General features: G+C 36.2%; 1 protein-coding gene across 2 annotated transcripts in view; it reads left to right on the top strand.

Moving 5' to 3' along the window:
* MAP3K5 (mitogen-activated protein kinase kinase kinase 5) overlaps positions 1 to 26,730 on the top strand; it is a 280,602-nt gene extending 253,872 nt beyond the window's left edge. Inside the window, exons 27-31 of one of the 2 annotated variants that reach the window (XM_074187670.1) lie at positions 15,756 to 16,002; positions 19,210 to 19,322; positions 21,627 to 21,739; positions 23,188 to 23,264; positions 24,498 to 26,730. In XM_074187670.1, coding sequence (XP_074043771.1) covers positions 15,756 to 16,002; positions 19,210 to 19,322; positions 21,627 to 21,739; positions 23,188 to 23,264; positions 24,498 to 24,558 — 611 coding nt within the window. In that variant the 3' untranslated portion in view covers positions 24,559 to 26,730. The remainder of the gene's footprint in view (positions 1 to 15,755; positions 16,003 to 19,209; positions 19,323 to 21,626; positions 21,740 to 23,187; positions 23,265 to 24,497) is intronic. The other variant, XM_074187671.1, reaches the window with a different exon arrangement.
* Positions 26,731 to 27,473: the final 743 nt, after the last annotated feature.

The raw sequence follows: 27,473 nt of genomic DNA, 5'->3' as shown, positions 1-27,473 counted from the left end.
AAAAGTACACTGTGTTCCAAATTCTTAATCTCTTACAAAGAAAGGAGGGAAGTACATCATTTCATCTCTTCTTCAGGGCCAAATGTTATCATTTTGTTTATCAAGTGTCTTCTTATTACCTCTAAAAGAAACTAACTCTTCGTTTTAGCATTTAAAGTCCTCCATAATATGGCTCTAGCCTATCTTTCTAAGCTGGCATATTCTTTGCTGTAGCCAAAATGTAATACTTGCTGTTCTCACTCACAATTCACAACATTGCATCCTCCATCTCTGTGCCTTTTTTTAAACCTTCCCTCATTTATAATAGAATGTGTGTCTTCTATTCAAGAATGAAGCAAAATTTGAAGCTAGTCAATAGATGTCAACAAAGATTAACCAAAAGGGGGATGATTTCTTTCAGCCACAATATCTTAAAAATACCCACCTGGTTGAGAATATCCATACCAATGAAAACACAGATCCTTGATATGCTAAAATCTAAGTTTATATAGAATCAGAATGGGGGGCAATCTGGCTGCGACATCTGTCACCCCATTGATTGCCAGGGTTGATTCGGCTGATCTGGCTGGCTAGGCAGGTGTCCCCTTCCTCCCTCACTGCTCCATGTGTGTCCCTCCTGAAGCAGTGCGCTCGGTCTAAGAGGACAACCTTCCCTGATAGAAGCATACCGTTCATCGGTCAAGGGTATACGAGTATATAGAATCAGAATAAATAGACCACAAAATCAAAAGTCAAATGATTTTAAGCTATATTACAGTTACTTGGAGTCATTCTGTGCTTTATACAAATGTGATGGTTGATAACAGTTCAGCAGGCTAAAATTATAACAATCAAAGACACTTGTCTCTCTCTCTTTTTTTTTTTTTTTTTTTTTGCAAGGCAATGGGGTTAAGTGGCTTGCCCAAGGCCACAGGGCTAGGTAATTATTAAGTGTCTGAGGTCAGATTTGAAGTCAGGTACTCCTGACTCCAGGGCTGATGCTCTATCCACTGCACCATCTAGCTGCCCCAACACGTCTCTATTTTCTCCTCCTGGGGTCCATATAAAGAATTGAAAGTGTTCAGTAACTGGGCTAAGGGAAGATTGGAGCAAATTCCACTTGTCACTTTTCTGAAGGTGGTAGTGGTGACTTGGGGACTGTAAGACAGCATCTTATACCTTCTTTCTATCCCACTACAATCAGACTGAATACGGGCAAGATTTTTAAATGTCCAAGATACTTGAATTACCAATTTCTCTGTAAGAAAACTGGATTCTCAAAAAGTCCATTTAGGCAACTGTCGCTGTTTTCTCCTCCTTTAGCATTCTCTTAAGCTAGGGAGAGAAAAATTTCCAAGTTAATCCTAGGTATTTTGCATTTCCAGAGTACTACCTCCATGTCTTCTATTTTTGAGATCCAGAAACATTTTGAGGCAAAGTTATAATAACCAACACCTCCTTCATCCCCAGCTCTCACTTTCTCATCTTTTTGCTCACAAAGTTATAGCTACATTATGACTTGCAATTTTCAAACTGAGAAAAATAAATACAGAAATATATTCCTACAAATTATTAAAGAATTCATAGATCCACCTGCTCATAGCCATTGAAGCTATGATGCTTCTAGAGCTGGTATGTTCTACTATTATAAGATGGAATAAAATCATGGATTTGCCAGATCAAGAGGCAACATTCATCTAATTCAAAAGGCATATTTAGGATTAGCAGAAAGGATAACAATATGATATTGTTCCTATTAAGTAGCCCCTTTAAATGTTTTTGTTATGCCCAGAAAGTAAAAGTATCAGAGAAAAGACCATGTTTAATAAAAAAGAAACATTTAATGGCTAATAATAATGCTATCTAACATTAATGAAATGTTTTAAGGAATACAATTTCTTTCTATTATCTCAATTAATCCTCATATAAGTCAGTGAAAGATGTATTATTATTATTATTATTATTATCATCATCATCATCTCCATTTTTACAGTTGAAGAAACTGAGGTTGAGAAGTTAATTAACTTGCTCCAGGGACATAAGCTACTAAATGTTTGAAATGGTATTTGAACTCAGATATATTCTTAACTCTGAGTTCATCATTCCATTCCTTATTCCCATCTCTTATTTGAATTTAAATAAAAATATTGAAATATATATTTTATTTATATGTATGAATGCAAATATATGCACAAATATATATAAATTTGTATATATATATATGTATATATATGTTTATGTGTTTAGATTGTTAGCTAGCTATTTTAACTTCACATTGCTCTGCTAATTCATGTCTTTTAGAAAAGACATAAAACACAATCTAGGCATCAGATTGCTTACTAAGGACCATTCTACCTGATCATTAATGCAGTGACTGTGGCATATGAATTCTTTGATGGAAGCAACCAAGGAAACAAAATAAGATGATCCTCAGTCCTGTGTAGCCTCTTGCTCTTTCCGAGGAAGAATAGCAGAAAGGGAGGTTGAGATGACTGAGGTTCATACCAGAATCTGTTTTCCTTGGCTACTGCCACTCTTAATCTAAAGATCCTTATCTAGTGATCATCTTGTGGACAGATAGCAGAACAAACTGAATTGCATCATTCTTGACATTCTCCCTCAAAATGAATTCAGGATTCAAAGGGAGGTGGTTGTAGCTAATGAAACATTGACTCCCAGGTTCTCCTAGGACAAACACAAAAAGAAATGTTTGAATTCATATTAACTTGCCCCCAATGACAAAAAATGCCGTTTCATTGATCATTTTGTCATCTTGTATTGAACCTATCATCACACTCTTCATTCTCAGTGACCTCATAATCTCCCATGGGTTTGATTATCATCTCTAATACAGATGACTCCCAAATCCTTATCTCTGGTCTCATTCTTGAGCTTGAATTATGCATCTCCAAGTGCCTCTTGTATTTCTCAAATTAACTGCTCCAACTCAGACTCAAATAGGAATTCATTATCTTTCTCTCAAAATTCACTCCTTTTCTTAACTTTCCTACTTCTATCAAAGACCCCCCCCCCCCCATTTACAGTAATTTGGATTTGCAACTTGGGTGTTATCCTTAACCCTTACTCTCCTTCAATCACACATACCTACAGAATTTCTTAAAATTTTTATGTCTACCTATACAACAACTCTGTCTACCTCATAACCACCAGTCTATATCACTCTGAACTATAGGATGACCTTCCGACTTGGTCTTCCTGCCTCAAGTCTCTCCCTTCTCTAATTAATCCTACCTGTGGTATCCAACTAGAGAATTCCTTAAGCATTCCTTAAATAGAGGTCTAACCTCATCTCCTCCCTAAACAATTAATGCCATTGTCTCTCTAAGGATCTCCTATTTTGCTTTTTAAAATCTCCAAATGCTCTTCATGCCTTCAAATCTCTGGATTCAAATGAAAGAACTAATAGATATTGTTGCAGTGATATTTGACTATGGAAAATAAGAAAGGTAACCTTACAGTTAGAGAAGAGGAAATGCCTCAGTTTTCCAGAAAGAGAAAACAATGGAGACTGCAAACTAGTGGTCAGTAACCTTTGTCTCCTGGCAAAATTTTAAGCTGTATTGTTTGTTTGTTTTTTTAGGTTTTTGCAAGGCAAATGAGGTTAAGTGTCTTGCCCAAGGCCACACAGCTAAATCATTATTAGGTGTCTGAGACCAGATTTGAACCCAGGTACTCCTGACTCCAGGGCTTTATCCACTGCACCACCTAGCCGCCCCTAAACTGTATTGTTAAAAGGATGTTTAGGACATCTAGAAAAGGAATCAGAAAGAAAAAAAAAAGCCAAGATCACTTAAAATGCCTGCCTTTCCCTCATGCCACACACCCCCTTACCCCAGTGGCATGGACAAGAAGGGCACATGGATGAGAGTCCATAGGAGGATTTACACTTTCAACCATTTGAATAAGTAGTTACCATTCTATCAAAACACTGAAACTTGAAAGCTTAAGGGAAGAGATTTTTCCTTCTACCTTGGTAAAGATAATGTTTTTATTATTTGTCTCCATCTGCCGCAATTTAGCTCATAATTTTTTTTTACTGCGTTTAATATTTACACAGTTTTGTGGGTGGATGAATACTGCCTTAGAGAAGATACTTTTAGTCCGAAGAATTTTCTGTAACATTGCCTAATTAAAGCGAAGTGGATTGGCAGACTTAATAATATATTTGATTCTACCTGAATGATTGTCAAAAAATGTCATTACAATTACTCAATTGTATCTGCTTTTCTCATCTGGAATACTGCTTTCCCAATTTTAATTACTTCTTTTTGCTATCTTATACCAAATTAAAATATCTTCAGTTTACACTTTTAGACATACTTGTACATATAATTAATCAGTTAACTTGATAATACAAAAGGGGAAATTGTGCTACTCTCTGCATTTTAGGTGGCTTCTATCATGGTTTAATACATTTTCTTATTTTTTTTTCCCTACCTCATTGACTTCTTTCTCCTCCAAGCAGCTACTGCTATAATTCACTCTCACCTTGACTTCTACAAGTCAAGGGGAATAATTTAAAAATTGATCGTGAAGGTAGTATTTACTATTTCCTTTTCACTCTTCCTTCAAGTTTAGGGTGTACTTGGTTGAGAAGAGGAAAGGTCAACTAGCCAGGCACTATCTCTTGATCTTGTTGCTCTAGTGTCTCCTAAAACAAAGGTCTCTAACCTTTTTTTGTGGATTCTGAATCCCTTTGTAAATCTATTGAAATTTGTAGGGGTGGCTAGGTGACATAATGGATAAAGCACCGGCCCTGTAGTCAGGAGTACCTGAGTTCAAAGCGGGGTCTCAGACACTTAATAATTACCTAGTTGTGTGGCCTTGGACAAGCCACTGAACCCCATTGCCTTGCAAAAAAAAAAAAAGAAAAGATATTTGTAGGCCTAGTCTCAAAATATTTTTTTTAGGTTTTTTTTTGCAAGGCAAACGGGGTTCAGTGGCTTGCCCAAGGCCACACAGCTAGGTAATTATTAAGTGTCTGAGACCCGATTTGAACCCAGGTGCTCCTGACTCCAGGGCCGGTGCTTTATCCACTACGCCACCTAGCTGCCCTCAAAATATTTTTAAATGCATTAAATAGGGCAGGTAGGTGGCACAGTAGTTTGCTAGAGTGCACCAGCCTGAAATCCAGGGGACTTGAGTTCACATTCAGCCTCAAATATTTATTAGCTGTGTAATCCTGGAGCAAGTCACTTAACTGTAATTGTTACTCCCCCCCCAAAAAAAAATTAAAAACAAAATACAAAGAATAAGGAGAAAGCCAGTTATTTTTGAAGTAAAAATCTGATTGTTTTCCCTTCCACCTTCATTGCTCCTCAGAAATTTATCCACAGACCAGGGATCCAAAAATGAGCAACTCATTCTGTACAGTTGAAGAAGGAGCACTGGTTCTGGTCAGAAGACCTGGGTTCAGATCCTGACTCTACTACTTATTCCCAGTGTGACTTAATGTCCCTCAACTATAAAAATGAGAGAATTGAACTAAATGACTTCTGGGTTCCTTCTAGTTCTAAATCAAATGTTGAGTTTGATGCATCTACCTATAGAAGAGGATGAGAAAGAGAAAAATGGGGGAAAAAAGAGCCCTGGTCCTCATTTTCCCTGCACCCAATTACTTACAGGTGGTAAGCAAAAAGGAAAACTTTTGCTGACCTAATCAAAACAAAGCACATGAGGTTTTGTGGAAAGGGTGTTCTGTAAGGAAATCATTCTGCCTTCATCTGCAAAACTAATGTGGTTTAAGATCCCCTAGCAGCCTCTGCTGACTGTTTTGGCTGCTGTTTCAAAACAGGAAGGGGATATTGGAGTGAGAGCAATGCCTCTGGAGAGGAAGAATGTGGAGAATTATACTGAAAAAAAATAGTGTTTTTCTTGATTCTTTTTAAAATAGGAGCAGTTATAATTATTTGAAATGAATAATGTATAAATCATATAAGCCTAGAAAGCTTGGATCTAGAAAGTCAAATGAAAAAATCTCTGTAAGGTTACAATGAAAACATCATGTAACTAAGACACAGAGAGTTCATTTAATAGCAATAATAATAATAATAAGGTGCATTAAAGCAATTCGCACACTTTAATCTCATTTGAATCTCACAGTAACCTTGTGAGGTAGGTAGTGTGGTCATTATCAACCCATTTTCATAGATGAAGTATCTGAGGGATAGAGAGCCTTTGCCTTGCACAGGGTCATATAGGTATTAAATATGGAAGTCAGAATTTGAATCCAGTTCTTGATTCCATCCAGTATTCCACAGTACAAACCTCTTTAAGATCCCATTATATATATAAAATTGGATTCAAAGTTTGATGGAAACAACAACAAACTAAAAAGCCATTGAATGCTTCCTTCTGGAGAGTACTCACTCAACTAGGAAATAAAATTCAAATGTTTTGGAACTACTAAAGTGTTACAACTTCATTTTCAAGCTGTTTTGTAATTAAATATAAGACAATTTAGGATATAATGAGATGGAAGGCATATCTTTTGTTTTGTTGTTGCTCTGTTGTTTCAGTCATGCCCTACTCTTTGTGACCCAATTTGGGGTTTTCTTGGTAAAGATACTGGAGTGGTTTACCATTTCCTTCTCCAGCTCATTTGACCAATAAGTAATCTGAGGCAAAGAGGGTTAACTGACTTGCCTAAGGTGCCCAGGCCAGATTTGAACTCTTATATATGAATCAACATTAAGTAACTCAAGACAGAAAAAGCTGCTGTCAAATAACATTCATAAAGGTATTAGTCAAGTAAAATGAGAAGGAAAAATTGGGGATAATTTTTGCTATAAATAATAGAAATCGATTTTAAATTAGAAGGACTGGAATGTAAGAATATAATAATAAAATTTTTATATCAGTTAATACTCCTAGCCCTTGATGCCTGACCACAGCACTGATCATTATAATCTTTTTTTAAAGTTTTTTTGCAAGGCAAATGGGGTTAAGTGGCTTGCCCAAGACCACACAGCTAGGTAATTATTAAGTGTCTGAGACCGGATTTGAACCCAGGTACTCCTGACTCCAGGGCCGGTGCTTTATCCACTGCACCACCTAGCCGCCCCTTGATCGTTATAATCTTAATCAAATCAATCTTTTTTTTAATTAAAAGGATTTTATTTATTTTTTAGTTTCACAATTTTTCCCCTAATCTTACTTCCCTCTCCCCACCCCCCACAGAAGGCAATTTGCCAATTTTTACATTGTTTCCATAGTATACATTGTTAATCAAATCAATCTTTTTTAATTTATTTTTATTTTTGTGCAGATGATGTTGTTTTTCATAATTACTAAAATATTCTTGTTTAAGAATAAACACAATACCCCTTCCCCCAAAGAATATAGACCCTCATGAGAAATAAAGTAAAGGGAAGAGAAAAAAAATGTGCTTCAGTCTGTGTTCCAACGCCACCAGCTCTGTCTCGGGCTGTCTCGCGTGGATCACATTCTTTATGATAAGTTCATCATAAAAGCTACTTCCATATTTTTGCATTGTTGCTGTTGTTGATTGCAGCTCCCTCCATTCATACCTCCCCAATACCATATACTATATTTTCTCTCTCCTTTCACCCTGTCCCTCTTCTAAAATCAGCAGGGTATCTGAGTGACTGATCACCAGCCCTGGGGCCAAGAGTCCCCAAGCCCACATACCACTCCTAAGGCTCAGCAACCAGCCGTCCCTGTGGTCCTAGACAGGCCACCCAATCCCAGCCCCTTGCAAAAAGTAAAAAAGAAAATGTGTTATATCTGACCACTCTCCCCCATGATCCACCCTCTCCTCCATCACTCACATCCCCACCCTTCCCCCTGTCCCCCTTCTAGATGTTTATACCCCATTGAGTGTATATGCTGTTTCCTCTCTGAGCCACCTCTGATGAGAGCATCTTGCCCCAGGATTACACAGCTAATAAGTTTCCCTCATTCCTCCTCACCTCCCCCCCTTCCATATCATTGCAGTAGCTCACTGTCATAAAAAAAAATCTTATTATATGAAATATCTTAGCCTATTCCACCTCTCCTTTCTCTTATTCCCATTACATTTTTTAGCCACTGACTCCATTTTTACAATATATTATATCTTCAAATTCAGCTCTTTCCTGTGCTTCATCTATAAAAGCTCCTTCTACCAGCTCTCTTAAATGAGAAGTTTCTTATAAGTATTATCAGTATCATTTTTCTGTGCAGGAATACATGCAGTTCATCATCATTAAGTCTCTCACATTTTACCCTTCTCCTCCACTCTCTATGCTTCACATGAGTCCTGTATCTGAAGGTCAAACTCTATTCAGTTCTGGTTGTTTCAACAGAAACAATTGAAATTCCCTTGGTTCATTGAAAGTCCATCTTTTCCCCTAGAAGAGGATATTCAGTTTTGCTGGGTAGTTGATTCTCGATTGCATTCCGAGCTCTTTTGCCTTCCAGGATATTATATTCCAAGCCCTATGAGCCCTCAATGTAGTTGCTGCTAAGTCCTGTGTGATCCTGACTGCAGCTCCACAATATTTGAATTGTGTTCTTCTGGCTGCTTGTAATATTTTCCCTTTGACTTGGGAGTTCTGGAACTTGGCTATAATATTCCTGAGGGTGATTTTTTTTTGGATCTCTTTCTGGGGAAGATCTGTGGATTCTCTCAGTTTCTATTTTGCTTAATGCTTCTAGGATATCTGGGCAATTTTCCTGTAGGAATTTTTTTTAAAATGAGGTCAAGGCTCTTTTCCTGATCATGACTTTCAGGTATCCAAATAATTTTTAAATTATCTTTCCTGAATCTGTTTTCCAGATCAGTTGTTTTTTTAATGAGATGTTTCACATTTTCTTCTAATTTTTCATTCTTTTGGTGTTGAAGTATTATGTCTTGACTTCTCATAAAGTCAACAGCTTCCTTCAGCTCTATTCTAGATCTGAAGGGTTTGTTTTCCTCAGAAAGCTTTCTTATCTCTTTTTCCATCTGGCCAATTCTGCTTTTTAAAAGCATTCTTGGGCAGCAAGGTGGCGCAGTGGATAGAGCGCCGGCCCTGAAATCAGGAGTACCTGAGTTCAAATCTGTCCTCAGATGCTTTCTAATTACCTAGTGTGGCCTTGGGTGAGCCACTTAACCCCATTTGCCTTGCAAAAATCTAAAAAATTCAAAATTCAAAAAATTTAAAAATAAAAGCATTCTTCTCCTCAGTTAACTTTTTGAACTATTTTATCCATTTGACCTATGCTGGTTTTTAACATGTTATTTTGTTTAGCATTTTTTTGAATCTCCTTGACTGAGCTGCTGACTTCATTTTCATGTTTTTTCTTCATCTCTCTCATTTCTTTTCCCAATTTTTCTTCTATCTACCTTACTTGATTTTCAAAATCTTTTTTGAGCTCTATCATAGCCTGAGTCCAATTTCCATTTTTCTTGGAGTCTTTAGATACAGGAGCTTGTACTTCTTCATCTTCAGATTGAGTATTTTGATGCTTCTTGGGATTATAAACAATGTATTTCTCAATGGTGTTCCTCTTTTTTCTCTGTTTACTCATTTCCCCAGCCTGTGCCTGGTTTTGGGGTGCTTCCTGAACTTTTGAGTATTATTGGGACACCCACCCCCCACAAGGATCTCTGGTGTGAAGCTCTGACTTCCCTCCTGGTCTGTGAATGACCACACGAGCACCCCTCTGCTATGGGGCTGATGGGGGGGGGCTGTTCTGTGGGAGGCCTAGACTGTGATCGGTATCTGAATGTGGTCAGAGCCCCAGAGTCCTATTCCAGATATAGAGGAGAGACCTTGGAAGTCTCTTCTCCACTCCCCTACCTTTGGGGGGCTGAGCACTCAAGGCTCAGTTGCCTGGGGGATCCTGCCTACTGGCTCCACCTGCTTCTGTTTCCTGGATCTGGGCTGTCGTGGGGCTGCTGTGGGGCCACGGCTGCTGAGCTGACCATGCTGACTGCCATAACTGCCTTGAGGGTCTGGGCTTCATGTGCTTGCTCTGGCAGAGGTCCCTTCAGCTGATCCTCCAATTTGTGCCCAGTTCTCCCCAGGCTGTAGGTCAGGAAACTGCCCTGCTACCATGATCAACAGCTCCCAGGTGCCCTGGGGCTACCTCTTGGAGGCTGAAGTTTCTTCACTCTGGCAGGCTGCCCCTCTAATCCTGTGGAGCGGAGCCTTTCACTATTTTCCAGGTTAACTTGGTCTGGAGAATTGCCTCACTGGATCTTTCTGTGGGTTCTGTCTCTCACAAATTTAGTTAGAGTCTTAATTTAAAAAATTTTGAAATATTATCTAATCAAATTACTCTTAATCAATCTAGGGGCAGTGGCCTCCAGAACATAGTACAACATGAAAAGTCACTTTCACTAAATTGCTAAAATTCAGGGTGTAATAGCCTCATCCTCTAAGCATTATTGGGAACCTAGGTAGAGCAGTGGGTAAAGTAATAATTTGGAGCTTACTCAGTCTTGTGGTGTGAAATGCTACCCTATACCTAATTTCTGTCAAACTGCTTTACAGTTTTCCCAACAGAAAAATAATGAGTCCTTATTCCAGTAATTGGAGTCTTTGGTTCTACTGTTTGTTTATGTATGAGGTATACCTATTTTTTTTACTTTCTATTTTTTTAACTAGTATCAAATTATTTTAATCATTGCTACTTTATAGTAGTTTGAGATTTACTACTGATAGGCTCACTTTTTTCTCACTTTTTAATAATTACCCCTGAGAGTTTTGATCTTTACCTCTCCCATGTGAATTTCATTATTATAGTCTGATTCTATAAAATGACATTTGATAATTTGGCACTGAATAAATAAGTTAATTGAGGTACTATTGACCTAATGTTGAGTAATTACTCTTTACAGAGTGTTTGTAATTGGATTTTAATAGTTCCTAGGTATGTCTTCCTAGGTAGGCTCCCAAATATTTTTTGTCTTCTCTAGCTATTTTGATTGTAATTTCTCTTTCCATATATTTGTACTGGATTTATTGTAGATGTATTTTATGTCCTTCAGTTTTACTGAATTTACTGTTTAATTTTGGTTCTTAAAGGTTTTCTAAATAAATTACCATATCACTGTGTGTGACCTTGGGCAAGCCACTTAATCCCATTGCCTTGCAAAAAATAAAAAATAAATAAATTACCGTATCATATACAGAAGTGATCATTTTGTTTCCTCTTTGCCTATGTTCATTCCCTCAGTTGTCTTTTACCCTTATCCAAATAGAGTCATCTTCTGACCCCTCTGTATTCATCTGTTTTATTAGCCCTTTCCTGTGTCTTTTTATTTTCCTTCCCAACCTGGACTCCATACAGACTCTTTGGCCCATGATGATTCTTCTTTCCCCTTAACATTAAACCATACTTTTCTGTTCTGTGTTATGGAGATGTACATTTTATTTGGTGTTTATTAAGTTTAAAATAATTTTTATTTGGATCATAATTGCTTTCACAGGTTGACCAAATGATATTAACTTAACTGCAATATAGGTTTGCCAGATATGAATGGAGATGGTTATAAAAGTATGCCAACTTATTTCACTAAAAATGCATCTTCACCTCTCAACTAAGTGCTCAAAAAATCCTTTTTTTTAAATTGATCTCAAATTGACTCCTTGATTGACACTCCAAGCAATTTTTGCAAACTTTTACATTTTTCATGAGATCTCAACCTTATACCAATTTCCCTTATCCTAGGCTGGTGATGTCTGAGGTTCCTCAGCCATGGGCTTCTCAATTGTCCTGTTCTCAACTTCATTATTTTGTCTGTATTTTCAGTCTCTTCTCTTCATTTCTGGTTATCTATGAGGGAATAATGTTGCTTTTCCTTTTCAAAATTTTCAAAATTAAATTAAATCCTCCACTTATGACTTCCCTGCCTTGCTTCATCAATTTCTCTCTCTCTCTCTCTCTCTCTCTCTATATATATATATATATATATATATATATATATATATATATATATTTATATATACACACACACACATATACACATGTGTGTATATGTATCTCTGTCTCTCTCCTCCCTTCTCCTAAAAAAAAATCATGCATCAGACCCTTCTATACCCTTATGTTATCCTCTCATATCTCTTCTTCCTTTCATCACTGAAATTTTCAAGAATAGCATATATATTTATTACCACTTCTCCTTAGCTATTTACCTTCTTCTTCCTCAGCAACATAGAATCAGGTTTCCTCTCTCTCTCTCTCTCTCTCTCTCTTTCTCCTTCTCCTTTTCTCCTTATTAAAAATATTTTATTGATGCTCTTCTTCTATTGCTGCCATTTTCTAATGATATGTATTTCCTCCTCCACCTTTAGACCACTTTCTTATAATAAATAACAGCCAAATAAAGCAAAGCAATATGTAAGTCTTTTTGCACAATCATGATAGACAAAAACAGGAATTTTTTTTTCAGGTTTTTTTGCAAGGCAAACGGGGTTAAGTGGCTTGCCCAAGGCCACACAGCTAGGTAATTATTAAGTGTCTGAGACCCGATTTGAACCCAGGTACTCCTGACTCCAGGGCCGGTGCTTTATCCACTATGCCACCTAGCTGCTCCTAAAAACAGGAATTTTTTTTTAAATGAGATAATGATTAAATATATGGTATTTAAAAAAATATTACCATACAGAAAACTTTATTTTTTGCTTTTATGAAAGTGACAGAAATGTAATTGAACATGCATCATTATATTTTACAATCTTGGCTTAGTGGTATAAGGAGTTAAAGAGTAGCTTCTAAGTTCAGTTTATTTTAACACATAGTTTTAATGGCTAGAATAGGTAGAGAATATCACAAGGACAGATAGATTCAGGTGAATGAAGCATATCGAGGACGGTTACTGGCTTAGTCATGATTTTAACTTTTCCACACACTCCATCTTAGCATACAAATGGTTTTATTGAATATCAGTTAGTAAATTTTCATATCCTGTAAAGTTTTATTTTGCAAACAAACCAGAAAACTTTGCATGTTTCTGTGTTTAACAAATTGTTCAAAATCTATGGATGAATACTCTTTGGAAGAATTTTAAACAGAAATTTGTGGGGAGATATTAAGTGTAGAAATATGAGAATTTTAGTAGGTGTGTCATATTTTCATCATTTTTTGGCAACAAAATATACAACAATGGAAACATTTCCAAATTCCCTTGTTCAAGATGTTCTTTCCACAGCATGAGTAGTTTTTTAAAAAGCAGTTACTTTAGCACTCATTATTTGAAAATCACCTTTACCTTGAAAGGATAGATTTTATGTTTTATTTTTTTAAAAATGTCTTCCAGGTAACATACTCCTAACAGTTTTTATTACCATAGAAAAAGTCAACAGACTTGGAACACTAATCTTTTTTTTGTAAAAGAAAAATAAATATGAAACTCATCTTGAATCTCAGCCATTCTTTTCAACAGGGAACTTCTGAATGGTCCCAGTGATTTTCATGATCACTATCCATCTGACAGGATGTCCTGTCAGATCTGATTAATTCATATATATGTTTTTATTGTACCATATGGCTAAATGAAAAGCAGCTAGCCATGGAGTAGGAAAAGTATCAGCCCTGTCTTTTTCCTGTTGTTCACCTGTATTTGTGTGGTTAATATTGTATTTAAAATGGTTCTTTGGTTTGGTTTGGTTTTACTCAAATATTTGACCATTTTATGAGAGTTAGTTTAGTGACAACCAAGTAATTTCCACAACTTTGCTTAACTGAGCATAGATAAACTGCAATACATGGAAGTATGATCAAAGCAAATGAGTGAGGATAACACTGTCATTTCCTCCAAACTAGAACTCTCACTTCAGGATATTCCCTGTATCATATATGACATACAGTTTATATAAGGGGATCATTTCTTTCTAATGTTAGATAAAAAAATAAGAGGCAGTATGGCATGTGGATGTAAAAATGGTCTTGGAGTCAGGAAGACCTGGGTTCAAATCCTTCCTCAGACATTTACTAGCTGTGTGATCCTGATCAAGTCTTTTAATCCTGTTTTATTTATTTTTCCCATCTGTAAAATGAACTAGAGAAGGAAATGGATAACTGTTCTAGTAACTTTGCCAAGAAAACCCCAAATGGGGTCATGAAGAGTCAGACACAACTGAAACAACTCAACAACAAAGTCTCTAGTATTTTCTACTTTTATCTCAAAATGCCATCTTACACACCCCCTAGGATATGCCTACCCCACTTTGAAAATCACTAGCCTAAACTATTTTTAACAACTTCCTAATTGATTCCTCTACCTCCAAATTCTTCTCTATTTTATTCTGTTCATCCCAGCTTCTCTGATTATTCTTCCTAAAGACTTCTTGGGATACTTCCCAACTCAAAAGCTTTTATTATTTCCCATTGTTTATAGGATAAAGTACAAACTCCCTAGCAAGACATCTATATCCTTAACAAGTGGACTCCAAACTACCCTTCAAATCTTACCTCCCACTGCTATCTCTTCTGCCTGTTACTTTATTCCAATCCCATTGGTCTATTCACCATTTTCTACTCTGTCCTGTCCTTTCCCACCTGTGCCCACAATGTTCATTCCCTCTTCTGGATGTCTTCCCCACCACCACAGTCCTATAATCGTGCCTCTAAATCCTACCCATTCCTGAAGGAAGGTCCTGCTCAAAGGTTACCTCTTCTACAAAACCTTGCTCTCAAAGCTGGAATTCCTCCTATTTAAACTTCCATAGCTATTTCTCTGACTTCTCTAACCACCAAAGCCTATATACTTTGGATTGGAGTTGATTGTAGTTTATATCTTATCTACACTGCTAGACTGTATGTTCCAAAAGGACAGAGACCATGAATTCATCTGCATGCATCTCATTAGTGTCTAATGTGGTGTTAAGATCTTTGCTGAATGAAAGATTCTCCATGAAATAACATTCATTAGCCATAGATACACCTCCAGGTGTAAGTTTAGGGATTAGTTTAGTTACTAATGATAGTTACTTTAGTTATAACCAGATAATATAAATGAATCTATTTAACTGGGTCCAATACATTGCATATTCATCACCAAATTCAAGGAGCCAGAACCGAGCTTATAGATATCATTTGACTTGTGAATGGACAGTGATGCTCTGCTTCTTCCCTTCTCTTCCCCCCGTCCCACCACCATTGGTATGAGAATCATCACTCCTGACTCCTTCAGGCACTAGAGCCTGATGTAGTCTTTTCCTTTATCGTTTCCTCCATTGGATGCTCCCCAGCCCGTACATTCTGTCTCCTTTATGCTACAACTTTTACATTGCACTTCCATCCCTCATCCCATAGTGTCTAGAACTTTAAGTACTCTCTTGTGTTTGGGGGGAGGGTGGTAGTCAGAGTATGGTGGGAGTGGAAGTGGATGGACAGAATGGAAGAATATATTTCCACTCATATGCTAAGAGGAAAGATATATTCCCAGTGCTCCCTAGACCTCAGATTGTACTTTCCCAAAGAGAATAGTATTCTAAATGATTACACTTTCTAGAACCATTATTAAAAATGATTTTAATCACCTTCCTTCCAGTCTCCCAACTCTAATCCATTTTCTGCCTAGCCACTAGGTTCATATTCCTGAAAGCCCCAATTCTGACTCTATTTGTCCACCATTTGAAAATCCTTCAATAATCCCCCCCACCTTTGCCTCTTGTTTGATAAAACAAATATCTTAGCTTAGCCATTTAAAGCTTTCCATAATTGGGCTCCCTCCTTAGCTTTCCAATCTTATTTCATAGTTCTCTTTTCACATATTCAGCATTACAGCCAAACTAAGCTGTTGTTAATGCTATTCCTCTTAGAACTGAGGCCACATTTTAGTCTTGCATCTGAAAGTGATACAGCTGATCAGGATGATCTGGACGTTGAAGATGACCATGAGGAGCAGCCTCCCACTCAAACGAATCGAAGACCTCAGGCAGTCATTGAAGACGCTGTGGCCACCTCTGGGGTGAGCACACTCAGTTCCACAGTATCTCACGATTCCCAGGGTGCTGCTCACAGGTCTCTGAACGTTCAGCTTGGGAGAATGAAAATAGAGACAAACAGGTAAGTGTTTGTTTTGTGAATTCTGAGTATTTCTTCTTTTTTTAAAAAAAATAGCTTTATTGAATAGTTTTTTTAAAAAAAAAAAAGTTTTACATCTCCATTTTTCTATAATTCAAGGAATTTAACCCTCCCTATAAAAAAGAACAGTTAAAAACAATTGGTACAATATTTATATTTGATACCATATGCAACATTTTTATCCTACTAATCTCCTGCCTCTTGGCTGAAAGGAAGAAGGTATGTTTCATTTTCTGTTCTCTGGCACCATTATTGATTTTTCACTTGCCAGTTTGACTTCCTTTTAGTGACATTTTCATTTATATTGTTATGGTAACTATGAATACCATTTTTGGTTCCACATATTTTACCATGCATCAGTTCATATATATTTCCCATGTTTCTCAGAATTCCTTGTATTTGTAATTTCTTGCTGATTAATAATAATCCATAATGAACTTATACTGCAGTTTTCAGCCATTCTCCAATCTATGAGAACCTACTTTGTTTCCAAGTTTTTACTACCACAAAAGAGCACCTCTATGAATACTGTATTTTATATATATGTATATATATATATATATATATATACATATATATAAATTTTTTGTGTGCTTTTGACTATCTTCAGATGTAGGTCCAATAGAAGGATCACTGGATTAAAGGATATGAATATTTATTCACTTTTCTTGAATGATTTCAAATTGGGTATACCGGTTCACAGGAGGACCTACCTATCTTCCCAAGCCTCTCCAATATTGATTTTGCCATCTTTACTTGATGTTTTTTAGTTTTATAAAATTCTCTTTTTTTCTATCTACTTTGATAGATATGAAAACTCAACTATAATTCAGTACTGTAGTTTTCATTTTAACATGATTTCACCTATTTTTTTATAAAGTAATATTATGGATTCGTGATTTCATCAGTTTAGGTCTCCTTTCCCCCAACAAAAATCATATCTTCTGTTCCTTCCTGACCTGTGTAATTTTTATTTGTAGTTCCCTACAGATCGTCTATAGCAGATCAGTTCAGTGGCAAAAGAGACCCTCTGTTTTTACTTCTGCTATCTTTGGAAGACCTCTTTATCAAACAGAATGCTTTAGCTTAGCTAGTTTGATTGAAAACCATTATTTGCTTCAGTTTACATAGATGTCAATTCATTCTTTGGAGTTTAATCTCTAGATTTTCTAGAATAACTTGGTTGTAGCATCTCATAGATTGCCTAGGAAATAGACTCCAGAGCAATATATTCCTTCTGACAGATAGTTAAACAAAGAATAGAAAGTATACATTCTTGAAAATCCATGGATGGAAATATGGAGTCCTTTCGGGGGGAGGGAGGATAAAGTTAATGTTGCTAAAGGGTTTGTTTTTGTTCTAATTAAAGGGTGAACATTAGCAAATAGTTACTAAGTCAGGGTTCATTTGACCAAAAATACCAAATCTATTAAGCTTCATTTGTCTTCATGAGACATTGGTAGCATAGAGAAACTGCCTAATATGAAGGTGACAAGCTGCCTGTTAGTATTTCCTCTTTTTTTCCCCAACATTTGAGATAGCACAAAACCTAAATCTTTATAATTTACAGCTTCCTGAAATAACAAAGGATTGGCAATGTGGCAGTTGGTTTTTCACCTGTGGTTGTGCAATAAGATGGGGTTTCTTTTGTTTTTTAGTGAACCAGAAAAAAAAAAATTCAACAGCTCAAGGTCTTCTTATAAAACCTCAAGTTTCATTACTAGGTGTATTATTAAAGGAAAAAAGACCTGTATTATTTCTACTTAGGAAAAATGTTCTATTAGTCTCTGGATATTTCAATAAAATTACTTTTCAGTGATTCATTTAGGTTTTAAAAAGCAAGTCTGAAAAATGTGGAACTCATTGCATATTTAGTAATTTATTTATATATATTTTATATTTAGTAATTTATTTATATATATTTTATATTTAGTAATTTATATATATATATATAACTCTGAAAAACCAATATATATATATTGGTTTTTCAGAGTTAAAAAAATCTCAATCTTCTTTGGTTTGATGAGGAGTTTCTCTTGCATAGACTTGTTATAAAATGGTAGAAGGGAGAGTATGCTGGGGTTGGGGTTGTCATTTCAAACCCTGATATCAAATTCTTTATATACCAAAAATCACAACTCTCTGGGTAAGAGAACTTTCTTGTTTTTGAATTCAGCTTCACTCCCCTCCTCCTATATGACCATTCTTTGAGTTCTTCAATCACTTGTAAAAATCCAGCACATGCATGATATGTACCATTTACTTGAAGTGATAATATAACCTTTGCTTGAAGAGCTCTGCTTAGAAGGAATACATAACCTCTTGAGACAAGCAGTCCATTCCATCAAGGGATAACTCTTATTATGGGGAAGATTAATTTTTACAGTTATTCTTTTGGCAAGGCAATATAAGACTTGCCCAAGGTCACACAGCTAAGTTAAGTATTAAGTATTTGAAGCTGGATTTGAACTCAGGTCCTCCTGACTCCAGGGCCTGTGCTCTATCCACTGCACCATATCCATTAACCTTTCCACCTTTTCCCTTAACTCTTCATGCTGTCTTGGTTAGCCCTGTCCTAATACTTCTATTCCTTTGTCTCAGAAGGTTACATAAATAACAAATCTTTTTTGATACTGGCATTAAATCCAAAGGATTCATCCTTAATAATTGAGAAGGGTATCCTTGCCCACATCCCAGTAGTTATTCTTAGCTTAGATTCATTTATTCGCCTCATCACTGAGAGCATGTCATCTTTTTCCTTCCTCTGAAACTGCATCAGTAAGAGGAAAGTCCCCTTGTGACCAGTATAGGAACAGTTCATATGTAAGTGATGTCTATAAATATATTATTTATGTCTCAAATGTTGCTTTTTTTAAAAAAAAATTTTCATGCCACAATCATAGTCATGGAATACTTTCTCAAATTGTATTAACTTGAAAGGAGAAAAGGAAATTTTATTCTTTGCATAAGCATATTACTCTGGGTTTTTTGGTAGAGAACTAGATTTTGTATGATGTTTGTTAAAGCCCCCCCCCAAAAAATGATTTTGGTTAGAAATTACATTTCTAGGGTAAGTCATTTCAAATCCTTTCTAAAGACAAAGAAAGGTTAGATTGGAAGATTTCTTAATGATTTTTATCTCTAACAAAATTCAGTCATATTGTTCAATATGAATTTTTCTCCCTATAGATTGCTAGAAGAATTAGTTCGGAAGGAGAGAGAATTCCAAGCACTCCTTCATCAAGCAATTGAAGAAAAAGATCAAGAAATTAAACACCTGAAGCTTAAGTCACAACCAATAGGTAAATGATAGACATTCTTAAGGATTGTTTTTCAAAGGGGCTGCAACAGCAACAACAGCAACAACAGCAAAAATAGAGGGGTAAAAAAGATATTTTTATTTCCTGCACACAAAATCACCATGGTTCACTTGAATCATACCTATTAGCAGTCATTGCTCTGGGGAATGGGGAGAGTTTATCACTAACAGTAGCAAACAATCAATCAATAAACATGTATTAAGTTCCTACTGTGTATCAGGTACTATGCTAGGAATACAAAAAAGAAGTAAATCAAGAAAATGTAGGGTAGTTTTTTAAAAAATATGTACATTTATATTCTAGGATAATGTTATTGAAATAGGAGGCTACTCCCCTTTCTTTTTTCTCCATTTCTCTTTAAGTCTGTATCTTACTACACTGCCATGATTTCATTGTGCTTTCCTCTACTGTATTTAGAATTTGAAGACCAAAGAAGCTAAAGGCTTACTTATATTAAAGGGCAACACTTTAGTGCTAACAGGGTTGACCTACGCGTGCCTTATGGGAGTAGAAAAGAGAAGTCATTATCTAGCTGGCTTAGAGGGGACAAAAAAGAGAGGTCAATGGTCATCCTTCAGAAGCTTCATTGATTCTCACAGTGTGGGTGTTTATCTCCATTCACATAAATTCAACCCCTCTGTGTTTTAATAAATCGTTTTCATGAATTACTTCAGCCCCTAAGAGATATCATCTGGTAAGCAAACTTTGGGTGATAAACTTTTCCCAGGCTAGTTTGAGGACAAGAGACATACAAAGTGACAAGAGACATGGTTCATCACCACATAGGAGAATTCTTCCCAGTTTGCTGTAAGATCAGCTGGAAATTATTTTGCTGGTCTCACCTTGTCATCTTTGTCAACCTTGGGTGAGGCATCACAATAGGGCTTTCATGGAGGTTACTCTTAGTGTGTTCAGCTGTTTGGTTACTTCAAAGACTAGAGATGATTAAATATGAGAATATAGCCAAGTTATGTCTTTATTATGTCAAGTGAAAAGATAAACACCATTCAGATGGCATAAATTTTGGAAGTTCAACAAGCTAGTTGAATGGATAAAAAAGCAAAATGTGAGGATCATTCTATCATTTTCAAGTCAGTTACAAAACTGATCTTTTACTCCATAAGATTTTTATCTGTATGATATGTACCCTGATATGCATAAGTGTGTGTGTGTGTATATATATAAACATATACCTATATATACATACATAGTTATTTACATGCAAATACACATACAATATCTACACATGTGTTTGTGTATATTGATAGATAGCAAATATCTATGTGGGTATATGTATATGTGTGTATATGTATATGTGTATATATATGTGTATATATATATAATATGTACACCTATCCAACTAGTTTTTGTTTCTATCAACTATATTTTTTTAAAGAAAGATTTTATTTACTTTGAGTTTTATAGTTTTCCCCCCATTCTTGCTTCCCTCCCCCCACCCCCCACAGAAAGCATTCTGTTAGTCTTTATATTGATTCCATGTTCTACATTGATCTCAGTTGAATGTGATGATGGAGAAATTGTATCCTTAAGGAAGAAAAACAAAGTATGAGATAGTAAAATTACATAATAATATAACACTTTTTTTTTCCTAATTTGACTATAATAGTCTTTGGTCTTTATTCAAAGTCCATAAGTCTTTCTCTGGAAACAGATGGCATTCTCCATTGTGTATAGCCCAAAATTGTCCCTGGTTGTTGCACTGAAGGTATGAGCAAGGCCATCAAGGTTCATCATCAGCCCCATGTTGCTGTTAGGGTGTACAGTGTTTTTCTGGTTCTGTTTATCTCACTCAGCATCAGTTCATGCAGATATTTCCAGGCTTCCCTGAATTCCCACTCCTCCTGGTTTATATAGTGGAACACAATAGTGTTCCATGACATACATATACCACAGTTTGTTAAGCCATTGCCCAATTGCAGGACATTCACTTAATTTCCAATTTTTTGCCTCCACAAACAGGGCTGCTATGAATATTTTTGTACAAGTGATGTTTTTACCCTTTTTCATAATCTCTTCAGGGTGTAGATTCAGCAGTAGTAGTATTGCTGGGTCAAAGGGTATGTACATTTTTGTTGCCCTTTAGGCATAATCCCAAATTGCTCTCCAGAAAGACTCTGCCAATTATATTTTTCAATGACAGAGTGAAAACCTATGAAAATGTCCATTCGAATTCTTATCACTGGAAGGTCGGGGCTCTCAAATATTGAAATATATGAAGCATACAAGGTATAGTAATAAAACATTTACAAACTTCATCTTCCCTAGATATTCCTGGACTGTATGTTTGTCACCTAAATTCTCCTGGCATAGGAACTGAAGACTCTGCACTTATCGACTGGCTGAGAGACAATGGAGCTGATGAGGACACTATAAGCAGGGTAAAAAAAGTTGTTAGGAATCTATGAGATAATTATTCATTTTCTGGGAGCCAAAGGGTTGAAGGGGAGAAAATTTTCTATCTTGTTCCCAGTATCAGATTAGAAAAAGATTGAAAAGTCAGAATGGTTAAGTAGATCTGAGAAGAACAAGAAGTATTTATTTTTCTATCTAATTCATTCCCACAACTTCAGAAAAATTTTGATAGACACAAGAGATTTCAAGAGACTATTATGTCATTTCTTTGTAACTTTAGAAATTTTTGAGTAATGATTATTTGTTGCATTGATGGAATTGTTGACCCTAATAAAGGCACGTGCAATTCCTTATGGTCAAATAAGATAGTATATCTAATTGTGTAATCTAATCTCACTGTACAGTTTTTCTGGGTTAGAAATTATTAACATAAATGTAATTGCTTAAATGTTTATATATATGTTTGTTGCTTCTTTTGTGCAGGCTCAGTATTCTTACAAGAATGTCTTGTCAAGATCCCAGTTTTTTATTTAAGATAAAATTATCAGAGATCAGTTGTTGCACCTTCCCCAACTCCTTCCAAGTGAAAATTATTCAGTGTCCAGATAAAACTTAGATCAGCTCTAGAAAACTATAATTTCTCGTGTTATTGAAAAATGACTGGAAAAATATATCCCACCTATAAGATATATAGCATTTCTTTCAATGCTTTAAAAAATTTTCATGCCCCCAATCAAGACCCAAATTGACACTGCTCTTCACAATGAAGCATCAATGATCATGGACTATCTACAGCAAACCCATGTTAAAGCAGAAGCTGTATTGGAAATTAGACACATTATTACTTTAGACATTATTTCTGTGAAGTTTGTAGTCACTTGGATACAGGCAAGGATGAAATAATACTCTATGTGAAAGATGTCTGCTAATCAAACAATATTGACAGAATTGAAATGATGATAATGGTTAGCCGGTTAGCTCAAGCACAAAGAGAACACAGTAAATACTTTAAAATCAACTGAAGAGCACACATTTGTATGCAGACAATTCCCCTGAGACTCCTAGACAGCCACACCTTGGTAGTCTTTACTTCCTATTATATTGAATATACTTAGAAGAAATAGATGATGGTGTAGTTCATTAAAAATATTCTACAGGGGTAGCTAGGTGGCACAGTGGATAAAGCACCGGCCCTGGAGTCAGGAGTACCTGGGTTCAAATCCGGTCTCACAAACTTAATAATTACCTAGCTGTGTGGCCTTGGGCAAGCCACTTAACCCCATTTGCCTTACAAAAAAAAAATCTATAATTCAGCCTTTTAATCAATTAAAAATAGATATTCCCTCAGTGATTCCACAGAAATGAAATTATTTAAATTTCATTTTATTTAAAATTATTGCCATAAGTCTAAAATTATAGACTTTATTACAAGCCTTAAAAGTCTTACTTTGATTCTGTTTTATTTTCCCCTTAGTTTTTGGCTGAAGATTATACTCTTGATGATATTCTCTGCTATGTTACTCGGGATGATTTGAAATGCCTGCGGTTGAGGTAACTATACTGTTTTTATTGTTGTTTTAAACATACGGTGGGAGAAGCTCAATTGAGTAAGTAGAGTTGCTGGGCCTGGAGTCAGGAAGACTGATACTCTTTAGTTCAAATCTGGCCTGTGACCCTGAGCCAGTCTCTTCACCCTCATTGCTTCAGCTTGCCTCATCTGTCAAATGAGATAGAGAAGGAAATGACAAACTACTCCATTATCTTTGTCAATAAAACCACAAATGGGATCATGAAGATATGACTAATATGATTGAAAAAAATGACTGAATAACAAGAAAAGAACAATATGATAGGCATCACAAAGTCCTAGTGTGCTGCTGCCTCTGCTATCAAAAGCCCTGTGAACTTGGCCTGAGTTTCCTCACCTGTACCAGAAGAGGGTTGATCAAGTTCCATACTAGTCCTACAATTCTAATTTTTTTGCAAAGACAAATTGGCAGAATTTCTTGAAATGCACTAGATCAACTAATATTCTTTTAGACTTTTTGGTGTTTAATTGACAATCTAAAAATTCCAAGAGTCATTCTATTCATGGATATACCATACTTTATGAGAATGAGGATCCTTTGGAAAAGATTTTTGTTGTTCATTCATTTCATTCTGACTTTTCATGACCCCATTTGGGTTTTGTTTATTTTTTTTTAACAAAAATACTAGAGTAATTTGCCATTTCCTTCTCCAGCTTATTTGCCATGAGGAACCTGAGGCAAGCAGGGGTTAGTGATAAGCTCAAGGTCACACAGCAGGCAAGTGTCTGAGGCCAGATTTGAACTCAGGAAGATGAGTCTTCCTGATTCCAGGCCAAGTGCTCCATCCACCACACCACCCAGTTGCCTATTTGGAGAGGATGGCTCCTAAATAATTTTTCAAGTTTATATCTGATTTAGTTGATGATCAATAGTTCTTTATTTAGATTGAGCATGTAAAAAATCCTTTCCCAAGAGTGGCTGATTCTTAAGATGTCATATTTCAAATTTTCAGTCATTTTGTTTTCTTGAGATTATGTGGATTAGAGGAGGAAAAGGAGGTAAGAAGTAGGGTGAGGATAGATTTGGGGGGTTACAAGGGTCAAAAAAAGATACACAGTGTAGATTAGGAAGTTAAATTCAGATCTTTTCTGATCATAACAAATCAGTGTTAGGAAACCCATATGTTATAAAGAATTGAGGCCACTGTGGAAATGAAATATTATACGCAACCTGTTTATTATGTGTTTTTACCCAGGGGAGGGATGCTGTGTACGCTGTGGAAAGCTATCACTGACTTTCGAGAAAAACAACCTTGACTGTGTATGTGTGACTCAACATTTCTCAGTGGAGATTCTGAAAATTCACCCAGCACAGGACTGAAGCTTTGAGGAAGGATGGGTGGTGAGGGTGGGGTAGGGAGGGAGAATTGGAAGAGGTGAAGGAGAAGAAAGACCCTGCACTTTAATACAGTATTTGTTTACCAGTGCTAAAAACAACACTGCAGCTTCCTAACTGCTTAAATTTCTACAATTCATATGGACTCTCTTTAAGGAATGTTTAATCTAAACATTTTTTACACAGGGACGTATTTTTATCCTAGCAGCTATGAACCTTTAAAGAAGCAAATGTTAATTCACACAAAAGAGATGTAACATTTCATATAATTGTGCATCACTGGAACAAAAGCAAAATGTGACCATAATTTTTTTTAGGTTTACGTTTGTAACATATTCTAATAATCAGTAGTAGTAATTCATAATTTCAATTATTGTGTAAAGCTTATTTTTAAGTGTGCAAAATCTGTGAGGAGTTGTTTTTACTTACTAGTTTATGTTAATTATAATATTGTATAGTTTTTTGTAACTTAAGTTTCTGGTCTATGGTACATTTGTTTTAGAGTTGTTTATGTACTACTGAACTGTACCAGTTGTATATGCCTGAATCATAGTAATGTTAGCTTGTTCTAAAGCTATCTATTGTGACACATTCTTAAAAGTAAAAAGAATCAAAACATAGCTTTTGATAAATCTGACTGAAGTTTTTATTTCATTTTGTGACATCAGATTAACTATTGGGTAAAATTCTTAGCCAGTATGCTCACCTATAACAAATAATAGAGTTCGGTTCTACATAGATCACAAAATGACCGACTCTCCAGCACCCCCCTCAGGAAAAGATAAAGACAAGCTGTGGTTTAACAGAATGATCACTGGATCTGGAGGCAGAAGTCAACAACCGCAATAATGGCTAACATTTATTTTCAACTCAATAAACATTTATCTGGGGGCTACTTTGTGCCAGATCCTGGGCTGGAGATACAAATAAGAAAAAGAAAGCAGTCTTTTGCCTTGGGGAGTCTACAGTATAATGGGGAAGATAGCACACAAATGGAAGCTGGACCATGGGGTGAGATATGGAATAAGGGGGGCTGTGAAGCTGAGCTGAAAACGTCAGGTGGAATGAGTGGGAAGTTCCATACTTGTCTCTATAAAGGAAAACTGGGAGGAACTTAGTGCTCCAGCCATCCAATCAGAGGAGAGAGGAGGCTGAGGAAGGTGGGAAGGAAACCAGTATTCAAGGCTGAATTAGAAGCATGAAAATGAGGTGTGGTTATTGTTGTCGAGTGGTGTTTGACTTTTCATGACTCCATTTGGAGTTTTCTTGAGTGCTGGATTAGTTTGCTATTTTCTTCTTCAACTCATTTGACAGATGAGGAAACAAAGACAAACGGGTTGAAGCGACTTCCCCAGGATCACATAGCTAGAAGTGGCTGGGCCCAGATTTGAACTATGGAAGAGGCGTCTTTCTGATTCCAGGATCAGTGCTCTATCCATCAAGGCACCACCAAGCTGCCCTAGGGCACAGACATTGGAGTCTAGAGGATGGGAATTCAAATCCCACCTCAGAAATTTACCACATACCTACTGTGTGACCATGGGCCAGTCACTTAACTCTGATTATTTCACATCCAGGGCCATCTCCAGTCATCCTGATTCATATCTGGTTACTGAACCTAGATGACTCCAGAGGAGAAAGTGAGGCTGGTGACTAGAACAGCACCTCCTCACTCAAATCCAATTCACATGCTTGTCATGAGATCACCTCCCTGATGTCACACTCTTCTTTCAGAATGAAAGACAAAAAACACACCTAGCTCCTAGCTGCCCTAATCTACAGTAAACATAGACCAGACATAATATATCCTACAAGTATCATGCCAAACTTCATTAGCTGCCACTGCTTCTCCTGGGAGGAATGTCTTGCAGAGTAGCACATGGAGAGTGGAATGACCTACATTGTGCTTCTAAGCATTGAGCATATATAAAGACAAAACCAGAAGGACTAAATGTTAAGGAACTCAAAATCTAGACTACTTGAGAAAAATCACAGAGGCAGGGAATGAAATCTACAGGGACAACCTAAAAAGCCAAAGTCTAAAGGAGTCAACAATATTGTGCAACCAGCTAACGCTATATAAGATGCCATGAGGGAGGTGGGAGGGAGTGTCAATGAATTTATTAAGCATCTACTGTGAATGAGACCTGATAGCAGGCACCTTATTATCTCATTTGATCTTCATTTCAATCCTGTAAGGTAAGAACTGTTATTATCTGTGGGGAAACTGAGGCAAACAGAGATTAAAATGAGTTGCCCAGGGTCAGACCAGCATCTAATTCTCCATCTAATAGAGATGGAGAATATTGTCTCAAAAACATGACTTAAGATGAAATAATCAGTAATATCTTTCTATTCTAATGGCACATGTACATTTTATTTAATATGTGTATGTGCTAAATGTATCTATGAGTCCTTATAGAAGGGTAATATATATTAGGTATATGTATAGAATGTATTATGTGCTAGGCAGTTATTAAGTATCTGAGGTTGAATTTGAACTCAGGTCCCCTGACTCCAGGGCCTATGCTCTATCCACTGCCTCACTTAGCTGCCCCCTATTACAATGCTTTTTAAAAAATATTTTAGATGTATGTATCCCCTAGTACTTCAGTAGCATGTTTACTATATGGAGCATATAAAAACATAATACTTGTGTGGCATATAAATTATGAGTATAGGCTAATCTTGTATAAAATTACATATAGAGCAAATACTTTAGGTGACATGTACATGTTTGTTATATATGTCATATGCACATGGGCATTTTTAGCACTTATTTACCAAATATATTTATACTGTTCAATAGACATATACAGATATTTAGTTTCTATGT

The sequence above is a fragment of the Macrotis lagotis genome, chromosome 5, assembly GCF_037893015.1.
Source record: "Macrotis lagotis isolate mMagLag1 chromosome 5, bilby.v1.9.chrom.fasta, whole genome shotgun sequence".
NCBI classification, from domain to species: domain Eukaryota; kingdom Metazoa; phylum Chordata; class Mammalia; order Peramelemorphia; family Peramelidae; genus Macrotis; species Macrotis lagotis.
This window is presented reverse-complemented; position numbering and strand designations above follow the sequence as displayed.